The sequence below is a fragment of the Ursus americanus genome, chromosome 19, assembly GCF_024610735.1.
Source record: "Ursus americanus isolate L20-20 chromosome 19, mUrsAme1.1.p, whole genome shotgun sequence".
Classification (NCBI taxonomy): domain Eukaryota; kingdom Metazoa; phylum Chordata; class Mammalia; order Carnivora; family Ursidae; genus Ursus; species Ursus americanus.
In genome coordinates, this window is record NC_142145.1 from 27,012,250 (window position 1) to 27,030,646 (window position 18,397).

The following is an 18,397-nucleotide window of genomic DNA, read 5'->3' on the forward strand; positions in this document are numbered from 1 at the left end:
CTTCCAATGCACACTACACTTAAAAAAAAAAAAAAAAAAAAAAAAATATATATATATATATATATATATATATATATATATATATATATATATATATATATATAATTTTCCCATTCAAACTTTCTGGTTTCCTAGCAGTGTAAATCACTGCCTGGGGTAGAATAATAGTAGCCTGGAGCTGATGAAGGAACATCACCTCTATGATCTCCTTTAATTGTTAAAAGCACAATGAAAGGTTCATATTTTTCCATGTTGGGGTGAGAATCTTGGGCTCAGAGACGTTAGACAAACTCCCCAGGGCTCACAAGTAATAAATACTTTTTGCTTTTTAGCAACTCCACTCCCTCATGAGGCCCAACATCCTTCTGAGAATCAGTGAGGTGGGGGGACAGGCCTGAGATCGGGAAACCAGAGCCTGCCATGGAGGGGAGATCGGCTTGACTTTGGAGATGCTCTGGCGCCCTCTGGTGACAATCTGGAAGTATCACAGGCCAAGGAGCACATCCGGAGCTTGAGTTCTGTGATTCCGCTCTCGGGTCGTGTCAGCATGTTGAAGGGCATGGAGGTGGGCAGTGAAGATGCCCACGAGAAAGGAAGGGACAGGAAGAGCCATCTTGGTCCTAGGTACGTGCCAGACTCTGCCCCCATCTCTGCACACACAGCTTGGCTCTGTCCTTCAATCCAAGGACGAGCAGCGGTTCTCAAGCTTTGGTGGGCACGGGCATCACCCCAGAGATGGCAGGGCAGCTTCTGGGCTTCCACGCCAGGGTTTCTGACGACTAGGTCTGAAAGGGCCCCAGTGATCTGCATTTTTAAACCCCATCCAGGTGAGTCTGATGAGGGTGGTTCATGGACCACACGTTCAAAAAACACTGCTGTTTAATATTAATATAAGTATTAGATGTAGATTAACATTAATCTACATCACGGGGCTGGGATTGGACCCGGCTCTGCGGACACCAGCCCTCGCCCTTAACACTCAGACGCGGTTTCCCTCTCTCCATGGAAGCTCTCCCGGCACCTTCCTTCCTTCAGATAACAGTCCCAGGAGCCCCAACTGAATCAAGCTGCAAGGAAATCCCGTGCGCAGCCATGTGCTTGAGCCCAAGCCCGTGCTGTGGTCACAGCATCAGGAGACGAGGTCCCTGGCCTCAGAATTTGCCGCCTCCTTTTGGAAGTAAGACCCAGCCAGGTGAAGCTAGCAACACCAGAGAGCATAAAATTAAGTGTTAAGCTGTACAGTCAATGTCACATTTTACGTTAAAATTAGGATTTGCCTAAAGAACATGGAGGTTACTCGGAGATCGATGGCCGATTCGTGATGGCTCCATCTATTCCTGCTGAGGTCCTGGGGCCAAGGCCAAGGAGCCAAGGGCAAGGAGCCAAGGTAGGGGAGCCTCCGCATACTTGCTGTCTTCAAGGGCATCCGCCCGCGGCCCTTCTACACCTTCCGCTGCGGGGGCGTCCATCCTCGGCTGTATCCCTTGCGGAGCTTTGAAAACTGCTCCTGCCTGTCCCCCCCCCCCCCCAAGATTCTGAGGATGCTGGTCTGGCTACCAGGATTTTTAAATGCCCTGCTATCTGACTGGCTCCCCTCCCACCCCCATGACACGCGTTGCCACATCTGCTCAGGCCACACTAGAGGTGACACTCCCTCTCCAACGTTCTGGTGGGTCCTCCTGACTCACACTGACTCCTCAAGAAGCGAGTGCTGGGGAAAGGAGGGGGCACTACCTCCTGTCCCATCCTGGTCCCACCCAGCAGTTCACAGAGGGGAGGAGCCTCGTGCCGCCACTGAAACCCGCCTGCTGTTGGTCCTCTTCCTGTTATGGGACCGCCTGGCCTCCCGGCACCTGCCCTCCCACATTTCTCTGTGTTCTGCTTTTCTCAGTCTTCTTGATCTCTTACCTCGACATCTACCTGGCCGGTGGAGCGCCTTTTCTATTTTACCACCTGCCCACCTGTCTGTCCACCTGCAGCAGCACCTGCTGCTGTCCCTGCCTTCCCACCTCTTCCGCTTTCCATCCCCACGGAGGGGGAGGGGGGCAGCCCTTGACCCCGATCTGTGCCTGCTCACACCGCGTACCTGTAGCTTCTCACAGCGCCTCCCCGTGTCCAGCGCTGCCCGTGCAGCGGGGCCAGGGAGACCCCTGCCTGAGAGCAGCAGCGTGAGCGCAGGTGCTGCTGATGACCCAGCTGCTTTAGTGTCTTCCTTTCTAGGGCCCAGGCTCCGTGCCCAGCAGGTTTCCGGGGCCAATGCAAAACCTTGCTTGTCTGCTCAGCCTCCTGGGCCAGATGTTTCCTGTTTAGTGGTTTCATTTTTTGTAATGCAGTCTCCTTTGGGGTGCAGGGCTGGTACCCAACAACACTGAGAAAGAGGCAAACATCACTTCTGAGGATTCTCTCTGCCTCCTGTGCATACCCCTCTCGCCTCCAGGCACCCTGTGCTTCTCGCAGCACCCACATCAGCCCTGCTGCCCCTTATCAAAGCCCACTGGGGACTGAGGCAGGGGCTCAACATAGTTGTTTTCGACCCCAGCTGCACAGTGGGATCACACCGGGATCTTTAAAACTACCTGTCCCCAGGCCCCTGCTGACCTATGTGATCTGGAATCAGGTGATTCTAATCCAGCCCGGGCAATGATCTCAGAGTCTGCACCTTGACCCAGCAGCATCCGTGTGACCTGAGAGTTTGCTAGAAGTTCAGATTCTTGGTGCCACCCAAATCTACTAAATCAAAATCTTTGGGTGTGAGGGCCAGGGATCTGTGTTTTAATAAGCACTGCCAGTGATTATTAATATGCACAGGAGTTTGCAAACCAGGGCATTACAACCGGCAGAGCAAGGGGAAGGGATGACTGGAGGCGGCACCCTATTTCTGAGTTTATACCAGTGGTTTTCAAAGCATGGTCCCTGGTCCCCGTCACGCCGGACCTTGTTAGAAATGCAAATTCTCAGGCCCTGCCTCAGACCTACTGAATCAGAATCTGGGGGTTGGGCCCACCGCTCTGTTTACCAAGTGCCATAGGTGATTATGATGTGTGCATGTGTGTGTGTGTGTGTGTGTGTGTGTGTGTGTGTGTGTTCAAGTTTGAGGGCTACTGGTCTACCACCCACCTGCCTCACCTAAGAACATTACATGACCTGGGTCCAAACCATGGAGGCTCTATAAGGAAAGGATGGTGGCAAAGGACATTTGAGAGGCTTCAGTTATTACCCATCAAATGATGACATGCTTAGGGTTGGATGGTGGGTCTGTTCTGAAGAGTTCCTTTCCTACAGACTATTCGGGGAGTATATGTTCGGAAGTTTCGGAGGCAAGACTCAGGCAGCTGGTCTGCCTGAGGTTCTGTGTGTCCATTCTGTGCAGATGGTTATACGCAGGAAACATCACAAGATCCAGCCAGTCTGAGCGAATGGGTTCTGTTGAGGAGACTGAGTGGGGATAGGAGGTGTTTCCATTCCTCAATCAATTATTTCCCCAGGGCTTCTAGGTGCCCATCCATGGCTAGTTCTCAGAAGAGACACAAAAAACAAAAATGACTGTGTGTGTATGTAGACGTGCTTATATATGTGGGTACATATGTATGTGTGATTCGTATGAATGCATAAGTGTGTGTGTATGTAGGTGGACTCATCTCTGTGTGAGCACAGGTGTACGTACTCCCGTGATAGCATGCGTGTATGTATTATGTATCTATGTTGAATGCATGTGTGTATGTGTGTGCGTGTGCATAAGTATGCGTGTGTTATATGTGTGGGTTTGTATATTACAACCACTGTCCTTGTAGGACTTAGAATCTGACTGGAGGAAAGACCCACGTAATTGAAGCAGAGAACCACAGAGTCATACACTCCATGGTAGTGACCTTAAGGGATTAAGGAAACAGGAGCCTCTGGGGAGTTCATTTTGAGGAAGTTTTCCTAAACACGTGAGGTAGGAGAGGAAGGAAGGAGGACAGTCCACATGATGAAATGAAGGGATGCCTTGGTGCACCCCCACTTGGGTCACATCTGAGCTATGTCCAGTGTCCAGCCAGTCCTTTCCTTAGCACCTTAAAGCTAAGAACAGGTTCTGATCTGGCCCCTCTGTCCCGAACACCCACATTTTAAAGAAAACCTACGAGATGATGTTCAGGCTTTCTGGGGCCTTTCTGGTCACTGGGACTGCCTGGGAACCGGGGGTAAGAGTGTGAGACCCTCCCTCCCCCCAGTGCCACACACAGATGGTTCCTGGCGTGGACCCGTTACATTTCAGGGCTCTTCCTTGGCGCTACGTCAACACTGCCTGAGGCGGGCATCATCCTCGTTTTGTAGATGATATGCTGCAGGTGAGAGATTAACCCCCAGCCAGTAAGGAACAGAGAACGGCTGCGCTCAGAACCGGGTCTGTCTGACCTCAGAGCTGGGACCTTTCCACACTGAACGTGGTGGACTCACCGATTAGGTGATGATGGTGGGAGGTTATGTGAATTTATTGTCTCTGAGCTCCCCACTCTTCTAGGACCCAGCTGATAGTCTCGACTCCACCGCTTTCATTCTCTACAACAACAAAATTTCTCTTTCTTTCCACATTTTATCTGAGATTCTAAAACATTCAAAGAGCGGAAATACATAACAAGTTCATTACTGTTGTTACTCTCAGGATTACAATGTTCATCTAATTTGGAGGCAAAGCACAGAATTATTTTAATATATAAAAATTATATTTAATGTATAAAGTACATATTTTAATGTGTATATTAAATGTATAAAGTACATATTTTAAGTGTGGCCAGAATGCTTCCAAATGTTGGTGCAGGCAGCATGGAGCCCTAGGGGGCTTTGCAGATTGACCCTGCCCCAACTCTGGGGCCGCTGGGACACTGTCAGCCAGTTAAGACTTTTTTCCTGGCAGAGCTGAGTTACCCATGTGGCTTAGTCTCTGTCTGTGATCTTCATTGGCCCAGGAATGTATGAAAGTGCGCGTGTCTTTTCATTTTTATACTCCGCTGCCTTTTCTCTTTTTTGTTTGTATGAGTAATTGCAAACCGTGTATTATTATTTGATGTGCATGCATTTTAATTAATGTAAATGATACTGGTCATAAGTGTCATGTTCTGAGTTTTCGCCCAGCACTAGGTTGTTAAGATCTATCCACGCTGCTCTGTGGTCCTGGGCATCCCCCTGCTGAGGGGGCTGCATGGCACACTCCACTCCACTTTGCCTCTGCCTTCTCTGGCTTCCCGCCACGGTGAATGCTGGGACAAACGGCCTTACTGGAGACCCACCGTGGAAGCAGGGCATACTTTCCCTGAGCACTGGACACACTTGGGAGGGGAATGTCTAGGTCACGGAGGGTGTGTGTACTTAACGTGACTGAATACTGAAGACCTGCTCTCCAAGTGGCTTCCCCAGCCAACTTCCCACCAGCATTTTGTGACTATCCCAAGCTTGCTTTATGGTGTGATACATGATCTATGGTATTGTTGTTGTTGTTTTTTAAAGATTTTATTTATTTATTTGACGGAGAGAGAGACAGCCAGCGAGAGGGAACAGAAACAGGGGGATTGGGAGAGGAAGAAGCAGGCTCCCAGTGGAGGAGCCCGATGCGGGGCTCGATCCCAGGACTCCAGGATCACGCCCTGAGCAGAAGGCAGACGCTTAACAACTGAGCCACCCAGGCGCCCCAATGTTGTTGATTTTCTAAGTGTGCCTGAGAAAAATGTGTGTTCCCTGCTTGGTTTTTTAGGAGGGGGGATGTTGAGTGGGAGGGTTTAGAATCCTGTGTGTAAATAATAGCTCATGCTCATTAATTCTATTGTTTGTATCTCTGATATCTCTGTTCACTTTTTGTTCTCTTGATGTATCAGTTTCTGAGGTTTTGGCAAAAGCTACAATTATTGATTTGTTTATTTCTCTCTGAAGTCCAGCCAACTGTTACTTGATGAATTCGAGGCCGATCGTTTACGTAGTATATGTGTTTGTGATAATTATGTACCCTTGTCCTACGTTCCTTTTACACCATTCTTTGTTCTTTTTAAAAAATTTATTTAAACAAAAACAAAAACAGTTCACTCATTTCTCCCACCCTCCACCTCTCACCTCTGGCAACCATCAATTTGTTCTCTGTCTCTATGAACTTGCTTTAAAAAAAAATCATTTATTTATTTTTGGATTCCACATATAAATGAGAACATATGGTATTTGTCTTTCTCTGTCTGACTTATTTCACTTAGCATAATGCCCTTGAAGTCCATCCATGTCACAAATGACCCTGTTGTATATCTGTTCCACATCTTTATTCATTCATCTATCATTAGACACTTAGGTTGTTTCTATGTCTCAGTTCTGTAAATAATGCTGAAATGAACATGGGGTGCAGATATCTTTTTGAGTTAGTGTTTTTGTATTCTTTGGATAAATACCCAGAAGTGGGATTGCTGGGTCGTAAGGTAGTTCTATTTTTCATTTTCTGAGGAGCCTCCATACTGTTTTCCACAGCGGCTGCACCAGTTTGCACTCCCACCAACAGAGCATGAGGGCTCCCTTTTCCCCAAGTCCTTGCCAACACTTGTTGGTTCTTGGCTTTGATATTAGCCATTCTGACAGGTGAAATGACACCTCATTGTGGTTTTGATTTGCATTTTCCTGATGATTAGTGATGTCGATCACTCTTTGCTTTTTAACTTCTTTGCCTTAAATTTTTTTCTTCTTTTTAAATTAAAAAAAAAATTAAGGATTTTATTTATTTTGAGAGAGAGAGAGAGAGAGAGAGAGAGAGCATGAGCAGAGGAAGAGGGAGTAGGAGACTCCTAGCTGAGGGGGGAGCTCCATGCGGGACTCGATCCCAGGACCCTGGGACCATGACCTGAGCCGAAGGCAGACGCTTTACTGACTGAGCCACCCAGGCGCCCATTAAATTTCACTTTTCAAGGCCCTACACTTTCTTTTGGTCCATATTTATTTATTTATTTGTTTATTTATTTATCTTATTGCATTTTTAAAATTTAAACATTTATGTCTTTCTGTTTTAAATGCTTTTCTTGTGAACGGCAAATTGTGTAGGCTTTTTTCAAAAATGCAACCTGAGAGTCTCTGTCTTCCAGTGCAAATTTAATAGTTAACGCTTTTTTCAGTCAATTACTATTATATCATGAGCAGTCTCTACCTTCTGTTTATTTTTTTGTACTTACTATCTTTTTTGGGGGAGACTTTCCCCCCCTCCTTTGCTGCTTTCCATTGGAAAGATGGAATTTTCTTCTAGTTTCAAAACTATAATTCTAATTTTGTTCTCATGATGGTTGCTCTTATCACACTTTTATTCCTCTTTGTGGACTTTTTAAACTTATCAGTACTCTAACAGGCTCTCCTGACTCTTTTGTCCTCCCCTCACTTTCCAGTCATGTAATAATCCACTTTAGATTGTTATGGGTACTTTCCTTCTATTTTTCCCCCTTTGGTCCTAATGAACAACTAACATTACCATGGCGTTCAATCTCCCTGCACTCCTTGGGTCCCTTGCAACATTTCCTGGATTTGTTCTATTTGGATGCTTCCAGCTGGTGTGTTTTCAGTGTTGGACTTGGTGGGTAAATCTTCTGAGCTTGTTTTTCATGCCTGAGAGCATGTTTTCTGTCCTCAGAGATGCCTCCTGTGTGTGGAATGGCATCTACACAGTGTTGCTGGATTGAGTACTTCGGCCTAGTTTCTGAGCCTCCGGTCTTAAAACAAATGGTTCTCTTTTTCCTGCCAAACTGACCTGGTGGTGGTGTGCTGGTAAGCCAGCTGTCTGGGGTGGAAAAACCCAGATTTGAAGTTTGTTGATTTCTGTGGTGGCAATACTACCCCCACAGCTGATTTCAAGCCGTAGGTGTGATGGGAGAGATGTACTCACTTGTACAACCAACTCTTGGGAACTGGTGGGAGCTGGCTCCCTCTCTCCTCTGTTGGCGCCTAATTGAGGTGTTGATATAAACTTTTGAAATCCTGAGGCCTTCGTACATTTTCATAGGTTGAGTTCTTTTATCCCATCTATTCCCACCTTGCTTGATATCCTGGGCCAACTCAATTTGCTTTATAGATGAGGATATTGAAATCCTTAGAACAGCTGAAGGGATTTGTTAGTGGTCACTAAGCAGAATGGTATGCATGTGGAGGGTTTCCTGCTCTCCATAAACCCAGATTATAACACTTTGGTGGAAAATGCACGAAAAGTGCTATTTTAATGGTTCGATGTCATCACTTAAGGGTTCTGGGGCAGCTGAGTGAGCTGTGAGCAGAAACAGCCATCTGGGGAAATTCCTGGATGCCTGATCTTCAGAGAGCCACAACTCCATGGTCATTAAAATATAGCCTGAGACCTTCTTGGCCTCAAGGTGTGATCACAAACTCGGAGGTAGCCTCTGGAGTGTGACTCATTCCCCTTTCCCATGTGGGGGATTTGCTTCCAGCAGGAAGTGTTCCATCTTCCTGGAGAAGTCATAATGGCTAGATATGATCTGGTAGAGAAATAGGCAGCCCAGTGCTCCTGGGCTGGCAGAAGATGGCTGGCATCTCAGGGCAGACAGAGGAAAGAAAACATATAGACACCAGCTTTTTCCAAATGATGGATTTTGGTCTAATGTAATTCTTTCCTGAAAGCTGCATTTACAGAGGGTGTGTCTCCTGCCCTTTGCCTTTTTCAGCCATCTTACATCCTCACCCCATCATGCTAAATTGGGAGTGTGAGATGGGGAAGGGTGTCCCACTGAGGCACTGGAGGTGGTTTATCCCTGTCCTGTGGAGGAGGGGAGGGAGGGCTGAGCCAAATGGCTTCCCACAAAGGGGTCCTGCGGGTTAGGAGTTCAACGCTGTAACCAGAGTAACTAAATAACAAGAGTTACTGGCCATTCAAGAGGGGCTGGGTTTGTAATTTTGGGATGCAGGACTAAAAAGCAAGGTATGTTGTTAATAGCCCGTGCTTCTACTCAAACAAAAAACAATGACTGTGGTCCCTTCTGTATGATTTGCTTTGTAAGCAAACCAGACCCTCTTCTGATGATTTGTAACCTATCCTCACGTCTTGTCAGACACTTGCTTGACCACAAAGAACCCCACAAATGGGCAATGTGTGAACAGGGTACGTGAGCCCCATTTTAAGAAAACCGTGATACCATATTGTGAACTTAACCATTTAATAAGAGAATGCTTATGAATACTACAAAAGAAAATACATTTGTTTAAAACATGATTTGAATGTTGAAAAAGATCAGTTTTCATCTTATGACAGTTCCAGAAATATTTCTATTATGTAAAGAAAGGCATATTGGCATTTTCAGTGAATTTAGTTTCCTAACACCAAGTCTGGAGAATATCTTCTCATGACTAAAGAACAAATCTCAGAACATTAACATTTTCTTGCCTCTTCTCCAAGTAAGCCCTCCGTCTATTACTTACCCAAAGTAATTACTTGATGGTCATGCTGATTTTGTCAGGTTATGGGAGAGAGAGAAGAATCAACACTTCTGAGGTGAGAGGGACTGTAGAGTCCTTCCCTGTCATGAAACTAAGAAGTCAAGGCTGAGAGCAGGGATGTGCTCACTCAAGATGGCAGGAGCTCACTAGAGGCCGGGCTGGGGCAACACCATCCCATCACCTTCCAGGCTGATGCATGTTTCCTGGAACTGTGCATGGTTCCATGAAATGCCTAAGCTGGAGGCCCATGCTTTCAAACTCTTTCTCCTTCTTGATGAGTTCTCTTCAGGGATGTGACTTATTTTGCAGAAGAGGGCAAATCCCCTCAAAGGGAGCTCTTCTGGAGCGAGCCATGGGTATGAAGTTTAAACTAACTGTACCTTTGGTAAGTATTGTACCTTTTAGAACAGAGAGGTCCCTAAATGGTGACTACACACGTATGTCCCTACGCAGGGGAATAACTAGGGTGTAGACTTGCTTGAGGGGAAAATCATAGAACAGATGGAAAGGGAGTTTGCATGGCCTTCAGTATGGGGACCTGGACAACATGCTGAAGGCTAAATGTACAGTGACATGTTTTGGAAAAGGCAACCTAGGAGACATCATAGGCCTGGTACTTTGTTATGGTTGATGCTCTTCTGTTTTTCTCCTGGGATAGGTAGTAGATGCGGTTGGCCTCTGGGTAGGTGACTTTGCTGAGCGGAAGCTTGTAGATGGCGGGGTTGTTGGTTGTCAGGAGCAGGAAGGTGAGTGCCGAGAGGCAGAAGGGCCAGGTACATGGTGGTAGTCCAAACTGAGCAAGGGACAGGGGGGACACACAAGAGAAGCCCTGGTTATATCACATGCTTGTGCCTGTTTCATCAGCCTTTACCACCTCCCTACAGCCCTGGGTAGAGGACAGGATGCTTTGTGGGCAGTGATAGGAATAATACTTAATTCTTGACCAATGTAAATAAATCATGCCAGTGCTCTCTGCATGCATTGTAACAGGTGGACACACATTCTTCGAGATGCAGCCATTGGAACCCTATTTCAATATGGCTTTATGTAGAAATCCTATTTAGTCTTAGGCTGTCTGGCCAGGCTATAACTCCAACTCTAGAAACTATGACCATTGCCTGCCTTCTCCCATAGCACCTGTTGAAGGAGCAACTTTGGCAACCATTTTGTAGTTCATGTTCTTTCTCTCTTTGGTCACAGCTGATTGGACTAGAGCAAGATGCTTGACTCAAATGCAACTTCCGCAGGCAGACGGCCTGGGAATTGAATCCCTCTTTTCAGAATTTGAACGAAGAGAGACTGAGCTCTTGGTCTGAAAGGACTGGAGAGCCAATCAGTGCTGGGTGGCCACTGGGGGACTGTGTGCACCGCAGAGACACAGGGAGATAGAACAGACACTTGGAGAGAGGCAGAGACATGATGTCCTAGTCCCAGGGGCTGGAGGTGGAAGGCAGCGACTTCTCTTCTCAAGGGCTTTCCCATTCCCAGTTCCCCTTCTCATGGTGTTGACCTGTTTTTATTCCTTAAGATGCCCTGAGCCTTTTTGATACGCCTTCCCACTCTTCCTTGAGATCACTTGAGTAGAGAGCTTGTTGACAAGAAGCCTGCAGATTCAACTATGACACAGACCAAATCATGTCCCCCCCACCCTCAACCTCATTTCTTATAAGCAGTAAAGACCTCAGGTAATACCATGTGCCCATAATGTGTGTGTTCAAAGATGGTGCTGCCAGATGGGACTTGGGGAAAAACAATGGCAGCCAGAATTGCGGCCATAAGAATACTCAAGTGCAATCAGTTCTACCCAATGAGTGTCCCCAAAGCCCTGTTCACTCTACACAGTATATTTTGTGAAGCACCCCCTGGAGCCCCACACTGGGAAAGGATATAGGTCTAGAGTCCCACAGACCCAGATCCCCATCTCAGCTCCAACCACCTCGTTAAAGGCATTTCTATCATCTGAGACCTATTTCCTCAAGAGTTAAGTAGGGATAACAGTGTCTACTCAGAGACTTGGTGCCTCGTGCATACTAAGGACGCCATAAGTAGCCCTCAGCCCGTGGTCATGACCATCGAGTAGAGGGTGGCACTCTGGAAGACACAGGCCGTGCCTGCGCCTGCCAGTGAGAAAGCAGAAGAATGCAGCTCCTAAGTGCTCTCGTCTGCGGAGGGCTTGAAGGGGCTCATAAACGTCAGTGGACATTTTTATATCCTGTTCCTCCAGGAGACTGGAAATTCCTTCAGAATGAGTAAATAGCCTGCACTGTTTTGTATCTCCGAGAGTGAGCAGCACAGTGCCTTAAACATCATAGGCACATAGAAAGTAACCTTGATTCCAAAAAAAAAAAAAAAAAGCCTAAATTGAGTGATATAACCTCCAACTTCTCTGCACACAGAAGAAAGGGCCAGCCATCCTGTCAATGCCTGGTGTCGGCAACAAAAGCCTCCCGTTTGGCATCCCTTCCAGGACCTTGCCCAAGGAAGGCTCAGGACACCCAGGCACTGGCTGGACACTCAGGCATAAGGATGCGTACACGCGGGATGGGAAAGCCTGGAGCGCACAGGAGCCACGGAGCCCCTACTCCATGCTCTCGTTGCCCGTCCGTGTTTCTGTTGGCTGACTCTTCAGCCCCAGCGCCTGTATTCCCCATGGTGGTGGCTTGCTCCCTTCGAGTTTCCTTCGTTCAGCATTTCTTGAGCACCTGTTATGTGCGGGGTACTGCAATAGGTACTAGACATAAAGATTCGGATATGACCCGGCCTGGGCTCTGAAGGGGCCCACAGGCCGAAGGCAGAAGAGGAAGAGTGTGCACGAGGCTCGTTACACCACGGTATGCCAAGTGCGGTAGCAGAGGCATACACAAAATTCACGGGGGCCCAGAGGAGGATTTAGGGGGACATAGGATGGTATCAGGGAAGGCCAATTCTCTTGTTCAGAAAATTCCTTCCTAGGCTAAGCTCAACCCGCCCAATTTCACTAAGGGTGAAGAAGGGATTTAGACAGGCGTGGGTAAAATGCCCACCTTCGTCCCCTTTCAGGACTACTGGGACTTTTCCTGTTTGCTTTTATAAAATGTGTCCTTGAACCTTTATCCAAAAGGGGGAGGCACTGACTGCGGGCTGAGCCCTGAGCACTCTGCGCCAGGCCGTGGGCCCTAAACCCTGTACGTGGGAGCTGGGGCTGGCCATGTGGCTCCTCCTGACTCCAGCACCACCTCACAGCATGGCTCAGACGAAGGGGGGGGTTCTTGGACTGCTGCACGAGCTCATAGCCAGCAACTCTGGCTTCTCGCAGGCAGGGCTGGGGCTTGGTTTCCTGCCTTTCCGGAAGCCTTCCTTCATGACCCCCTCAACTCTAGTTGCCAAGGGATGAATAAAGATGTACACTGGCCCACAAGCTAGTTGGGCAGTTGATCTAAAAACACACACAAAAATTAAATAATAAAGATTTAAAACTAGATCTAGAGGATAAGGTGACAGGAAGAATTCGATTTACAAGATAACGCTTGTCAAATTGTCCTTCTGTGAGAAGCTCCATTGGCCCAATGATATGGGATCTGACTGGACCAACAGTTGACGTTTAAACTTTTGAGAGCCAGCTCCTTCTGTCTGGCAGGTGCCGGGGCACGCAGTGTGATTTGAGTCGAGAGGGATGAATTGGGGACGGGTTCCTGGAGGAGAGGTTCGCACTGGCTTTGGGGAGCCGAAAGAACAGCAGGAAGGGTGTTGTGGCACGTTCTTAGGCCACGCTGACTCACCACAGACAGCACGTTAGCCAGGGCGGCGCCCAGGTAGGCCGCAAAGAGTGCTGCAAAGAGAACCGAGAAACAGTCCGGTGACTCGCGGTGCCTCAAGCTCAGCCCACACGTTAGCTCCCCAGACACTGATGCCAGAAATGCTCTCTCTCCAATTAAAATAAAACTTGAGTTATGCTTCTATTACTTGACAGCTTTGAAATGTGTTAAATTCCAGGCAAATGCTGGCACAGCTTAGACGGTAGATGAACTTTGTTAAAAAGGGCCAGGATGGAGCGGTTATGGTTCTCTTGGGTCCCACCACCTTGCATTCTAGCAAAAGAACATTTAGCAGCATAAACCATACATGAAAATTTTACTATACGGCCAAGGCAAGTGGATCCCAGAACTGCCTGCTAGAATATTTCATCACAAGTTATTAACAGAATATGGGTTTCCAGGGAGGAGCGGCATCCTGCAAGCTTGAGGACCACATAGACCCACGGCCTCATCTTCCAGGCTCTGCCTGCAGAGGGCACGGCCAGGCCGGGCCACTGGGAAGAGCCAAGTGCCGCTAAGAGGTGAAGAGACTCTGTGAAAATGAGCCAGTGGACTTGGGCTTTGCTTCTGAAGTATCTCAACTGAAAGCATCCCAATTGTCCCTAGGATACGAACAACAGCAAATTCTTATCAGAGACTCACTGAGTACGCACATCCTTCAGCGTTCCTACAGCCTAAGTGTTATTTGAAGGTCCTACGATCAGCGTTTGGGTGCTTAAGGTTAACCGCTGTAACTGAGGTACATCGCCCAATTCTACGTATAAAGGTGAATTTGTGGATGAGTTGCTCTGTCGGTCAGCTTCAATCACCAGCCAGGAAAGCAGCAATCACAGAGACGGCCCTCGAGCAACAACCAAACGACTACCATCTAAAAATTCTGTCTTCATGTGGCCGAGCACTTTGTGTTCCAGGAAAATAATTTTTACTGTGTGAATCATTAAGCAACCATTCAAAAACGGTTCTAGATAAAAACCCTTTTACGAAGCAAACAATCCTCCCATCTATCTTTGGAGGATTTGCAGAATTTTCAGTGTGGTTTTCCCCGCAGGGACACAGTCATGGGGGTGCAGGGGGAGCATGCAAGGTGCAAAGGAACGTGGTGGTGGTCCCTACCGCAGGCGACGGCCAGGACATGCGTCTGCCAGGTCAGGACGTAGAACATGCCCCCTATGGCGATGCAGGCCAGCGTGCTGTTGAAGCCACACAGGCCGAAGTAGATGGAGTCCAAGGGCGTCGCTATAGTGAGGGCTACGAGAGAAGACAGGCATTGTTGTTGAGTTTGGGTGGGGGTCTCATGGAGCTCACCTGCTGGCCCTGAAAACTACCACAGTGCTCAAAGCCCAGGCCAGCCATTCTCTTAGGCATTTGTAAAAAAGAACTTCTGATCTTATTCAGTGAAAAATTAGCTAAAGGAAAGAAATGGCCATAGAGCCACCTGAGTGCTAGTGGTGAAGCTGTTATGGATAGAAGAGAACTTTAGGAGTAAGGACTCTGCAGCCTTTCTTAGCAATCTAGAGAAGTTCCTTCCCTTGCCAAGAAAGGGGACTTTTCCTTCTTCATTGATATCTTAATGTTCTCTACTGGAGTATCATCCCTCGAGATAAGCCGTGAAACACAAACATGCCCGGAATTGATTAACCTCATCCAAACTTGAAATTTAGACTAAGGTGTAAATGGCTAACACCAAAGCCTTTCTGGAGGGCAGCTTTTTCTCAGAGAAGCATGGGGGCACTGGCACCCAAAGTGGGGAAATAGGGTACAATGGAAGGACCGAGGGCTGGCAGGAATCAGCAGGGGTCGGGGGGCCACGGGTATTGAAGACATGGGTCAACCATTTTCTTTGGAGCTGATTCCAGATACTAACATCTTCTGGCCCATTAGTAGGGGAGAAGTGATGAGACTAACCTGCTAACATCCCCACGGTGGAGCCGATCGCAGCGTGCAAGCAAATGAGAGGGGACGAGATGAACAGAGCTATGAGGAAAATGCCTCCGGTCCAGGGGTTGTCGCAGCCGTAGACCTGGCTGATACCTACAGGGATGGCTCTCAGAAGCTGTGGGGGCAAAGGGTCATGTGCGGTTATAGAGGGAGACTGGAGACAACTGGAACCTTGGCTAGAAAAGATTTGTGCTAAAGCCTCTACCCTAACATTTTGCAGCAGGTTTCCAGGATATTTGTATCCAAATAGAAGAATTCTAAAAGGAACACACGCTGTTCTGTTTTAGTCTTGCGTTCTTAGAACAATGGGAGTTTAGGATGTTAAATTTCCTTTATTTAGAAACATGAGTGTAAGGCACTGAACCCCCAGTGAAGAGAAACTAGAAACTTTAAAAAGGAGGGTATTACCCATCACAAAAGTAAGAGATGTCAGATCAAGGTTGGGGTTTAAAAACTCTCTTATAACGTTTAAAAAAAAAACCCTAAAATTATGACTAGAAGGCTGACTATGCTATGAAAAAACGGTCCTTTGTGTTTCTACGAATAAGGTGTCTGGGCTGTGGTCACATTAGTCAGATCGGAGTGGCGGCTGGACTCACAGGAGAGTCCCTGAGGAGGCAGTATCATGGTCTCTGCTCTTCTGGTTGCTAAGCCAATGAAATGGTGACTGATACATGAGCACCCGGCTTGTGTCAGGCCTCCACGGAGCTCAGGGGAGCGGGGCCTGTCTGCCAATGTGAAGGGCTTGTTGAGGCAGGGTCTACTGCCTGTGCACGCTTGCGCACGAGTTCGAGAAAAGCATCCTGGGCATGCAGCCTTCCCCAGCAACTGGGGTTGGGTTCCGTGGTTTGGAAGGTTGGCCAAAGGCTCTTGAGTTAGGAAAGTGCATAAGGAAGGGAGCCTCTGGGCCACGCAGGGTACACTGGGGATCGTCTCGCCCCTTGGGCAGGGAGCTGAGAAGAAGCAGAGTTCTGGGCCAGGGTATCTATATATTACGAGGAGGTGGCTCTTCTCTTAGCCCATTGCCTTCTGAGAAGACTCTGTCCCTGGAGGTGTGCGGAGACAGGAAGACACCACAGGAGCCTGTGGGGTGGCCTAGCGGGCTAACCCTCCAGACTCAACCTCCCGTGACCCCAGGAACAGGAAACAGGGTGGGGACTCTGGCATCACCATGTGGGCGAGGGCGGGCAGTGGGGAGAGTTCGATACAGAGGCAGCAGTGCTGGGCAGTGTAGTCCCAGTTGGTGATACCATCCAGGGGGACCTCTGGGGGCCAGAGAGCAGAGGAACTCATGGGGCTTCAACATTGTTGGGAGTTCAAACCCTCCTTCTGACATTTACTTGTCTCCCCAACACTCAAGGCTCTCATGAGTGGTCAAAAAGACAAAACGTATTAGTCATTATCATAATCCACTGAACTGGCTAGAGAGTTACTTCTTAAAAGGCAACCACTAAAAACTGTATTTTTCTTTCCTGGAACTTTGGGGTTCTAAAGTATTTGTATGGGATTCCCTAAGTGTTTTTCGTTTCTACAAAATTCCTAGGTATCTTTTCCATTGAAAACGTGGCATGGAGGATGCAGAGTATCTTCTACTTGCCTTTTCTAACACCATCTCCCCATAGCCAAGCAGTTAGAGCACTGTGTCTGCGACACTTCTTAACGGGTAAGTACCACGAAAGGGAAGCCTAACAAGTGAATTGCCAACTTTTCTCACCTCTGGTTCACGGAGGTCCACACACACACACACACACACACACACACACACCCTCAAATCAACAAGGATGAGGCCAACACAAATATTTCTCTTCCTAAATAATGTTTCTTAGTGCAAATGCAGGCCTTTCTCCCATGCTGTTGCATACTATGAACTGCTAAAAGAAACGAGGCATTGTTATTTCTGAAAGTTCTTTCAACAAGCCCGAGTGGCTTTGTGGTTAGATGATGACTTGCCAACAGTTCCAGAGTGAGCCCCAGACCATGGGGGGTAGTCTAGTGTAACGGAAAGCAGGAGAACCTCAGCGAAAACGTGTCTTATTAATTATCTTGGCAGACTTCCAGAGGCCAGCGTTATAGACAAAATACTTGCAAAAAATGTTAAAAGCTCCGATATCTAGACATTTCTTAATGGAGGAACACCTGTGCTTGACGGTGTGACCACGCCTCAGAGAGTGAACGCAAGCCACTCTGGAGTTTGCAACAGACTTCTTTTCCCACAGGTGCTCGTGTGAGGGGTATGCCTTTAATGATTCAGCGAGGCTAATGGAAGAAAATACACAGTGTAAGCTGGAGGAAAATTGGAGGAAAGCATGAGGAAGGCTTTTTCCAAAAGGAAAAAGGAAAGAACCCAGGTGTAGCAGTAGGAGGTCAGAGTGCTAACCTTGACTCTGCTCTTCACTGATTAGCTGTGTGACCTCAGGCCTCAGTTTCTCCCTCTGCGCTAGGACAGCATGGGACCAGAAATGGTCCTGTGAGCTCTCACGGAGAGCAAGGAAAAGGGTGGTGGCTAAAGAGAGACTGTGTGCCGCCTGCCTCCCGCGGTGTGGCCAGCAGTCACTCCCCGTGGAAGCTGCAGGCGTGCAGAGCCAGTAAAGGCCATGCTAACGTCGCGCGTGGACAGACGCAGCCCTTCTGCCTCCCCCGACACCTACCAAGGGCACTTGGACCTCGGACCACGTGATGTTGGGCACGGAGGCCGCAGGCTGCAGCAGCGTCGTGGGGAAGAAGAGGTTGTAGTGGCCGGTGGCCGCCAGGTACAGCGTCACGGCGATGTTGAAGGGCAGCGTGAAGACCGGGAGGTCCCACTTGCTGAGGAGGGTGCCCAGGGCACTGGAGAGGATGGGGCTGTGGCAGAAGCACAAGAGACTGTTGATGAAGCTCCGGCCCTGCCAGGCCGAGCAGGAGGCCTTTCCCCAGGAAGAGCCGCCTGCGGGCTACGTTCTCTAAGCCTGACTGGCCCTGAGCACAGCTTCCCCCGGCCTCCTCCCTGGGCCTGGTGCGCTGAGAGGGGGGACGCCCAGGCTCAGCTTCAGAAAGAGGGCGTTCTGGGGCTTTCTGGGGCAAGACCTAAGGCAAGGAGTCACAGAAGCTCCTTTTAGAAGTCACATGGCTCCATGCTCAGGCATGAGGAGCGTGGGGGAGTGACAGGGAGCGGAGTCATCGTCATTCCTTCCTTCCTTCCAAGAATGTTTGTTGAGCAGCTGAGAGCACCGAGCCTCCTGGCCAGAGTGCCC

At 48.4% G+C, this 18,397-nt stretch overlaps 1 protein-coding gene across 3 annotated transcripts in view; it reads right to left on the bottom strand.

Annotated features, from left to right (window-relative positions):
• Positions 1-9,138: 9,138 nt before the first annotated feature.
• SLC14A2 (solute carrier family 14 member 2) overlaps positions 9,139-18,397 on the bottom strand; it is a 446,643-nt gene continuing 437,384 nt past the window's right edge. For all 3 annotated transcript variants that reach the window (XM_045789981.2, XM_087869851.1, XM_045789982.2), the window contains 5 exons: positions 17,816-18,008; positions 15,135-15,282; positions 14,343-14,477; positions 13,194-13,243; positions 9,139-10,228 (listed from right to left, as the gene is read on the bottom strand). In XM_045789981.2, coding sequence (XP_045645937.2) covers positions 10,028-10,228; positions 13,194-13,243; positions 14,343-14,477; positions 15,135-15,282; positions 17,816-18,008 — 727 coding nt within the window. In that variant the 3' untranslated portion in view covers positions 9,139-10,027. The remainder of the gene's footprint in view (positions 10,229-13,193; positions 13,244-14,342; positions 14,478-15,134; positions 15,283-17,815; positions 18,009-18,397) is intronic.